This window comes from Hyaloscypha bicolor (genome assembly GCF_002865645.1).
Source record: "Hyaloscypha bicolor E unplaced genomic scaffold K444scaffold_182, whole genome shotgun sequence".
In the NCBI taxonomy this organism is placed as follows: Eukaryota; Fungi; Ascomycota; class Leotiomycetes; order Helotiales; family Hyaloscyphaceae; genus Hyaloscypha; species Hyaloscypha bicolor.
This window is the reverse complement of record NW_020194684.1, coordinates 1,445,551-1,455,923: the sequence shown is the minus strand read 5'-3', so window position 1 is coordinate 1,455,923 and position 10,373 is coordinate 1,445,551. Positions and strand designations below refer to the sequence as shown.

General features: G+C 20.8%; 1 protein-coding gene across 1 annotated transcript; it reads right to left on the bottom strand.

Moving 5' to 3' along the window:
• Positions 1-2,744: 2,744 nt before the first annotated feature.
• Positions 2,745-2,945, bottom strand: K444DRAFT_544246 (uncharacterized protein; the record flags this gene model as incomplete). Its single annotated transcript, XM_024876037.1, has 1 exon — positions 2,745-2,945. A coding segment is annotated over one exon (201 nt), but the record flags the coding sequence as incomplete, so codon positions are not given.
• Positions 2,946-10,373: the final 7,428 nt, after the last annotated feature.

Sequence of the window (10,373 nt, the reverse complement as noted above, 5' to 3'; positions counted from 1 at the left end):
TTTTAGTAATTATATTTACGAATAACTTATTAAGCTTAGAGATATATATCTGTCCGGAAGAAGAAAAGCTATAATATCTATTAATACTATATATAGAACTATTTTACCTTAGCTATAGTAATAGTAGTAGAGGGTCTTATAAAGAAATATTTACTAGTATTACCCGGACTTTATAAGTAGAAGTAAGTAATCTATAAATTATCTGTAATTACTATTATAATTATCTAAAAGCAAGAGTACTAGTCTATATTTAGCTAGGCTTATATTATAGTTACTAGTAATATCTTATAGATATAATTGACTCGTAAATTAGCTATATAGTAGCTTATAGTCTAATTAAAGATATTCTCAGGTAAAGTAATATCCGCAAGTATTTACTAGAGATCTATAAGGCTGAGACCGAGTAAAAAGAGGCTATAATTATAGTAAGGGTTAATTAAAAGTAGCAGAAAGTTAATTAACAGATTGCGGGCAAGCTTATAGGCCAAGCCATTATAGAAATACTTCTTATACCAGTTCTAGATTACTTATATATCTGTAATTAGTTACTAGCAAATATTTATAAGAAAGAGTATTTATAAACTATAGTTAGTTATTAATCGGATTGCCTTATTAAAGTATTAGAACTACTTCTAATTATTCTCTACTAAGCTATAAATAATACAGATAATATAATATATAAAATAACAAATGCCTTTAACTAAGTAAAGCTTATTAAAGAACTATAGACTATATATAACTATTAGTAAGAGCTATAAGTAGAATTACTTGCCCGAAACTAGGCTATAGTAATAAATATAGCTAATACTATATTCTTACTTATAGTACTTCTATATCCGGATTTTAGTAACTTATATAAAGTATTATAGGAACTTGTAATATAGATACTAGTAGCTATTCTTATATATTATATTATATTTAAAGAAGGCTATTAAGATTAAGCGGGTATTTATAGTCTAATCTGTAATCTATTCGGATAAGAGGTTAGCTATAAAGTAGACTATATATTATTTAGAAAGGTAAATTGCAAGATATTAAACTAGAGAGAACTTCTAATATATTAGATATTTAAATAGGTACTAGAAAGCCTTTATAGGGCCTATATATCGAGTCTGAAAGTACTAGATAATCTTATTATTTGTTTCTGAGATAGTAATAGTTATATAGTCTATTTCTTTATAGATATATTTATAAATATATTTAATTACTTATATAAATATATAAATCTTAATATTAATATATAAGTAGAACTTCTAGAGGAGATACGAATTATATAAAATAATCTAGTAATTATTACAAATAATTTTCTGGCCTGAAAAGCCTAGTTTATAAACTATAAATATATAGCTATTATTCTAGTACTAGTATTCGAAATATCTATTCTTATAGATAGTTATTATAGCCGTAAATACTTTAGGGAATCTTTTCTAGTATATAAATAGAGCTATAGGTATACTATAGATTATATATAGGGCTTTCGGATTATTATTAAGGCTATATAGCCTATAAGATATCTGGCTAGTAATTATAGCTATAAGTTTACTTATAGAATTCTATAACGGGTCTGAAAGCTTAATATAAATAACCTTATTAACCAAATTAGAAATTAAGAAAATAGTATTTCTCCTAAAAAATAAAAGCAGATATATATATAGAAGGCTATACTTCTAGTACTTGATTATATAAATATAGCTTATATACTATCTGAAAAGATAGTTTTTAAGATTTGCAAGAAACTCTTTTATTTTTAAAATAAAGATCCGGTAAAGGAGATCCGGATAATTAATTACTTATTATCTATTTAAGAGGTAATCTGTAATCTCAGGCTAGTATAGGTTAGCTATAAAGGTAATAAAGAAGCTTGGCTTATTAAAGTACTATATAATAGCTATTAAATCTTAAAAGAGCTATTATATAAAGTAATTACTATCTATAAAGCTTAATAGAAAAATAAAGTAATAGCTAATATTACTTATATAAATATCTTTACGGATTAAAGTATTTATAAGACTTATATATATATTCGTATAGATATTCTACTAATATAAGTAAAGCTAGTTAAGTAAAATTATTTTATAGATAATATATATATTAATAATATATTACTAGAAAAGATAGCTAGTATAAAAGAGTAAGAAAAAAACTAGATAGATATAAAGGTAGTATTAGTAAAAGGCCTGCTATTTAAGCTATATTTACTAGTAGGTTCCGGTATAGTTCTATAACTATAACTTATAATACTAGCCCGAATTATTATATAGGAAAAATAAAATATAGTAGAGTAATATATATACTATATATATAATATTAACTATATATATCTATAAATATTTATAGTCTGTCTTATATATTATTAGTACTAGATTATAATAGCTTATATTTATATATTTGTTCGGAATTAGAATAGTAATTTTATTACTTATAGAGAGGTTCTTATAATAATAATCTATATTTAACTTAAGAATTAAATATATTTATAAGTTAAATAAAATTCGGAAATCGGTTTACTAGCTTATAAGACGCTTATAGGCCGTTTTATAAACCATAATAAATAAGTTATAGTTTATAAGTATATTTATAAGCTATAAAAAAATTATATAATTTAAGTAAGGGAAGTTAGTAGTTTATATATTAGTTATAAAGAGTAGGTTATAGAAGAAAAGCTATATAAAGAAGAGTTTGGTATATATAATAAGCTATAACAGGCCTTAGAAATAAAAGAGCTTACTATAGATCTAAAAGTACTAGATTTTATAGGAGAAATTAATCCGGATATTCTTCTTATAACTAATTAATATAAAGGTAAAAGTATAATTATATATTTGGATATTAGTTCGGAAGGTCCGGTAAAGCGGATTATTACCTATAAAGAGATAAGAGAGATATAGAGGAGGCTTGCAAATTAGAGGAAGTATTATATTGCCTTTCTTATAATAGGCCTTAAAGTAATTATCTATATAGCTAAAATAGAAGGCTCTGCAAGCTATATAGTAACCTGTAAGCAGACTAGTTATATATATAAAAGCTGGCTAGAAGCGGGAAAGAAAAGCAGGAGGCTATATAGAAAATAGATTAGTAAAAGAATTCTTTATAATATAAATAGGGGCTGTAATAGATAGTTAATGGATCTGTTACTAGCGCTATAGAGCTGGCTTGTCTATAGAGATGTCTATAACCGACTATTATTATTACTAGAAAATAGAGAGGGTATTTAGATTAAGTTCTTATAAGGCAGAATACTACTAGATATAATTAGTAGTATTTCGGGCCTATTAACTAGTTAATTAAGCCAGAAAAGGGGGAGAATATAAACTCTATAGTAAGAGCAAGTCTTATATAGCTTAGCCCGCTCTATAATAAAGTCAGAAGCAGGCCGGTTTTACCTATAGGAAGTATAAAAGCAGGGAAAGTCTATAGTAATAAAGAGAAGAAGAAGAGAAAAGTAATATAAGGCTAGTTTTTTTTCTTAGTGTCTTCTATAAAACTACTAGCCTCAGATTTTCCTCTAAGCTTTAAAAAATCGTAATAAAAGCCTCTTGCATTCCAGAACTACTAAAATAGTAAGAAAGATACTTGAGCTTCTTTTCTCTAATCTCTAGCTAAGTACTAAGAATTTGAATATAACTGCATTTCAATATATAATTACCTAGAAGAAAGTAATTCTGGTATTTCTTATATAACCAGTTTTTTTCTAGAAGCCCTAAAAGCTAACTGCTTAGGGTAGCCTAAATATAGAATAATATAGAGAAGATAATAAAAGAATAAAAGAATAAATAATTAAATAATAAGCTTATATATAAAAACTATAACTTTTTATATTAGGTAAGACATATATATAAGCCTAGTATTATTTTTATAAAATATATAAAAATCTTATATTTTTTATTTCTTATTTATTCTCTTCTTCTTTTTTAATAACTTTTAAGCCTTTATCTTTATAATACTTAATACTTATATCTTATATATATTTGGCCCTTTTATCTAAAATTTTATTTCTTTTTACTAGGCTCTTTTAATTAGTTATATTAGTAAGATATTATAAAATTAATATAATAATATAATTTACTAGAAATAGGAAATCGGAAATAAATATAAAATAAAGTTATTTATATAAATTCGAAATTATTATATAAATACCTTATTAAATTAGATATTACTCGAGAGAAATATCTAATAATTAATATAATATATTTTTAGTATATATATAAATAATAAGAAATTACAAAAATTAAATAAATTAAAAGAAAATTAAATTCTATTAACTTTATAATAAAATTAAAGTTATTAAATGCCCTTAAATATCTAATTAATATAAATATAATACAATTAAATATAAAGAAATAAATCAAGTATAAATAAGAATATATTAGATAAGAAATAAATATATAATATAAAAATATAAAATAAAAATATAAAATAAAAAATATATATAAATATATAAAGTATTTGAGAAATCTGGCACTAGGCCGAATTAGGAAATTAGTATATAATTAGAGAAAAATACTATTTTTCGCGTTTTTAAAAAGGTTTTAATATTAGTATAATTATTACTTTAAAAGTTATATATATAGTTATAAGACTCAAAAATAATAAGATATAAGTATTATAGTTCAGGTTTTAATATTCTGGTTACCTGATATAGTTACCTAATAGCTAGTATAGAAATGTATATAGAGATATTTAGGATATTAAGCCTATAAAAGGCTTAGAGTATTACGGATATACTTTATTCTTATAGCCTTCTATATTCTAGCTTTCCCTTCTTTAGCTTTAAATCGTCTTTATAAAGAACCTTTTACTTTGCTTTTCAAGCCCTAAATACTATACTTATAATAATAAGTAATAAAATATAAGTAATAAAATATAAGATATAAGATATAATTATATAACTACGCGTTTTATAAGTAACTTAACTAATAAACTAGACTTTATTAGACTTAGCAAATTTAGAAATTATATATTAATATTATAATACTATAATTCTTACTTCTAAATATTAATTACTTTACTAATTTATATATTAAATATTTTATATATATTATATAATAATATTATATATTATTAATAAACTAATAATTAAATTTTAAATAAAAAAACAATTTAATTATTTACTTCTTTTATAAAAAAACAAATTATAAGAATTTTATTAAAATAAATATAAATAAAGAATTTCTAGGCTCTTATTATAATAATAATTTTTAAGTAAATATATATTAGAAAATTATAATATATTTAAGCTTAATTATTATAAAACTAATAAATAATTTTATTATTATTAAACCTTTATAATAACTCGAAATAAATTATTTATTATTTATTACTAATATAATAATAATTAAAATAACTAGTAATTTAATAAGCTTATATAAGGTATTTATTAATAAGTAATAAAATAATAGAATAAATTAGTAAATTATAAAACTATAATATTAAATTTAGTATAAAACTAATCTCTGTCTTTCCTATAAGGTTCAGGGAAGCCTCTGCTATATAAAAGGCTCTAATAATATATATATAATTAGAGAACTATAGGCCTAAAGCCTATAATATAATTAGTAATAAGATAGTAATATAAAAGGGTTACTAATTTCCCTAATTAATACCCGAGGTTTATTATATATAACCCTATATATATTATAACTATATCCCTCTTTAAGAATCTTATTTATAAGATCTATTAATTCATTTTAGTAAAATATTTAATTAATTATTTATTTAATTGAAATAAACTTCTAGTATTTTAAGAAGTAGTTTTACTAATATAATCTAAATAATAAATATAAAAAATATCTAATTAGATTAGAGCTAAGTAAATAGAAAGAATTAGTAATTATATTCCAGATATAAAGGCTAGCCGGTAATTGCGATTTCGTTTAGAAACTAAATATTCTTATTAGCTTAATTTAAAATATTAAGATATTACCTTATAAAATTAATACTATTTATTAGATCTTATATTAAAATAATCTAAATAGCTTTATAAAAAGAATTTAATAAAATATTTATATAAGAAACCTATATAAATATTTCTGAGGCTCTAGAGATTATTTATAAACTTCTAGAAATATATATTAATTAATTATACTAATTTTTAATTAGAACTAGTATAAAAATAGATAATTAATTTAGATAGTTCTCTATCTCTATAAAAGAATCTCTTTATATTACTATATACTTTCTTCTTTCTAATAACTATATATATAACTTCTTTTATCTTTGCTTTTTAGCCTCTTTTTTTACTCTTCTCTAAATTTTATTTAATTGTTTTTTAATTAATTTTATAATATCTGGCTATATTATTTATTAAGATACTAAATATAAAAATAACTTTATAGTTTTCTTTTCTATTACTAGTAAATACTTGAAATATTTCAAGTATTTGCTTATTAATTCCTTTATTTTATATACTATAGTATCTAATAAAAAGAACTATAACTATTATAATAAGAATTCTAAATCTTATATATTAGTAAGTTCTTTAGCTTTAATATTTATTAAAGCTAATACAATTTCAGATTTCTTACTGCCTATTAGAGGCTTACCGGTTCTAGAAAGATACTATTATAACCTTTAAGAAATTCCTTAAAGTATATTCTAAATAGTATTATACTATTAAGAATAAGTCTACTAATTGGGTTTTTAAGAACTAAAAGAAGTCTAATAAGCTTCGGAATTCTTCTTCCTGTTTTAATAAAGCTAATAAGAATAGTACTTGAATTAGTATTTCTAAAATAAGTTTTTCTAATATATTTAGATACTTACTAATTCCTTAAAGAAATATTATAAAGTTTATCTTTAAGGTATTAACCTTATTACTAAGATTTCTATTAAGATTTTTAAGCAAACTACTAGTAGTATTTCAAGTACTAATAATATAATATTTATAGCTATTCTATTATAATAAAGTAATATTATAATAGTAATAAAAAGCTTAAATTGAGCTAAAGGCTATATACCGGGCTAAAAGCACTGGCTATACGCTAAGTCACGTGCAGTGGCACCACGTGACTAGTACCACGTAATATATTCGAAATCTAACTTTAGAAATTCGAGCCTTCTATAAAACTAGTATTTCATATATATTATATAATAGTACTATATATTACTAGTAAACCAATACTAATTAGTTTATATATATAGATTAGATAGAAAGAAGAATTAAGCTATATTTACTTAAGATTCGATTTCTTAGAAGTAAAGCTATTATTCTATATTAAAGAGGAAATAATTATTAATTCTTTATTTATAATTCGGTTTTATAGAAAGAAAAAATACTTGATTTTACTAAAGTCCGACTAAGCTATATTGAAAAAGGAAAACAATAGTTGCTTTTATTTATAATTCGGTTCTATAGAGAGAAAAAATACTGCTTTTTACTAATTACTAAACGGTTACCTATTTAACTATTTAACTATTTTATAAAACCACTTTCTATATAAAAAATCACTCTCTTTATAACTACTTAAATAATAAGCCACTTGAATGCCTGAAGTTTTTAAGCTTTAGAACTTTCGAGCCCTCCCTGAATTATACTCTTCTAGAATTATAATATTTCACTTCCTAAATTTCTTATTATAGACGGAATTTTTACCTCGAATATAATACTTTCTATAAACTACTTATCTTATAAACCACTCTTCTTTCTATAAATCTACTCTTCTTATATATTACTATATCTCGAACTAGATATAAGCCTATAAAATATATAATAGCGGAATCTATTATAGTAAATAATTTCTTTATTGAATTTATCTAATCTAATTACTTTATATAGGATAATAATTTCAAGAAAATAATAAAGAAATAAAGATATGAAATTAATTTAGATATCTGAGTTTCTAAATATTAAGCTATTTTAATATATTTTTTATAAGATAATTAATAATATTTTTTGAAAACTATTTAGATATAACTTTAAGAATTTTATTTATTAAAGAAACTTTAATAAACTTGAATTTCCGGAAATACTATAATTATATAAGATTCTTTAATATAGTAATATATTTATATAATAAAATAGTAGTATTAATATTATTACAAGAACTTTACTTGCTATTATTAAGGAAAATATATAATATATATAAATAAACAAGAATATATTAAAGACTAAACTAGACCTTTAAAAGAGACCGATTTTATTAGGCTTTATAACTCTTATAAAAAACAAGTATTTAGAATTACTTGTTTTTAAAATTTCTATATTATTATTATTATCTCTATTATCTTTTCTTTCTCTACTACTATATTCTATATCTTTACCGAATTTAGGTACTAATATAGAGACTCTAAAAGCAGGAAATATAGGAAATAGTATTATAGTTATTATAATATATAGTACTAATAGGAGTTAGACTAGAATTAGCTAAATATATAAAGTTAAAGTCGGGAAATATAAGTTAAAATTATATATTATAACTTGAGTTATATATTATAACTTTATTTAGCTAGTATATAAGCCTATATATAGCTTGTAATTATTTAGATTTGAGGTTTTTTCGAGATTCTTTTCTTTTTTTTTAGCTTTAAATTATTAAAATAGAGATAGTCTAATTATACTTTCTAGGCCCTAAATCTTATATTTATAATATAATTTAAAGCTTATTTATTTTTTAATTTTATAAAGAATTTAAATAATATTTACTTAATTGGTTTTTAATAAATATAGATATAATATATTATAGCTACTTTTATATTAGTTAACTAATATTAGAATAAAAGAAAGCTCTAGAATAATTAAATAAAAAAGCCCTAAATCGGCTAAGTAAGTAAATAGACTAGTAACCTTATTACTAAAAGAAGATTTATAAGAAAGCAAGTTCCGAAATAACTAGGCAAGTTAGAAGAAGCTATAGTATAAGATACTACTAGTATATTATTAGAAAATAAACTAGAGCCTTTTATTAAGTCTTTTAAAAAATTCAAATATTCTATTAATACTTATAATAGAAGAGAGACTTTCTTTTAGAGAATAAAAGAAGAAAAGAAACTTATTCTATTAAAGGCAAAGTTTCAAGAGTTACTTTAGAATTTAGAAGCTTTATATAAAGAGATTATTAAGCTAATTCTAAATTTCTGTAATATTTTTATTTATAGTAAGAATTATTGCAATTAGTTAAAAGAAACTAGATAAGTCCTATAATAGAATAAAGCTATTATTAAGAAGTTTATTATATAGTTTATAGGCTTACTAATATCCGGTTTTTCTGTTTCAGAAAATAAATACTTAATTAAATTTCCTGATTTTTCTATTTTTAAAAGTATAACTAAAAACGGTATTATCTTTAATAACTAGTTAGTCTAGATTAAGAATAAGCTTTATAGTAACTTTAATATTTACTAGATAAAGAACCTTTTAAAATTATTTGTATTTCCGGCTATATAAGTAGCTATATTTTTATATTAATTTTCCTTTACCTAAACTAGAATAGTTAATATATATATAAGACTATTAAAGAACTATATATTTATTTAAAGGAGTTATATAATAATTCGAATAAAAAGTATAATATTTAATAAGTATTTAAAGAGCTATTAATAAAGAAGAGCCAGATATTTTAGAAGTTTTATATTTTATTTCTAAAATATATAATAGATAGAAATATTAATTTATAGAACCTTAAAAATAATTTAAATAATAAGCTTATCTAGAAGTTATAAGAGGCTATAGTTATATACTATAATAATTTGGCTATTTATATTATAAAGTTTATATAATACTATACTATAAATAACTAGTAAATTCGAGTTTATTATAAAAAGAAAGATTAGATACTTAAGAAAACTAATAATAATATAAATAAGTTAAGCTTAAAAGATATTTCTTATATAAAGCTTGCTTTTAAAATTCTAGTAATAAATAAGCCTATTACCCTAAAGCCCGAATTATTTAATCTTAAGTATTATAATTATAGTAGATTTAATTATATATCTAGAAACTATTTAAAGCCTAAAATAAAATATATAAAGCCAATATTAATAGCTAAGCTAGTAGTATTTATTATAAGTAAAGTATCCGAAAATATAGAATAGAGAAATAATAATTCTTAAAAGAAGTTTTCTTTTTAGGGCTATATTATATTAATATAGTAGAAGTTAATTTAAGCTAGCTATTTAAAAATAATATATTTATATTTCTTTATATAGTTAATAATAATAGATTGGGTATTAAAACTTCTTCTTTTATTAATACTATAATGAATAAATATATATTTATTAATTTTAAGTTTATAAAAATAATTAAATAATTTCTAGATATTAAGTTTATTTAATTAAAGTTATTCTATAATATAAGAGAATTTAATAGCAAGTAGGCTATATTTATTACTTATTATATTAAGCTTATACTTTTAATTAATAAACGAAAGGTTCTAGTA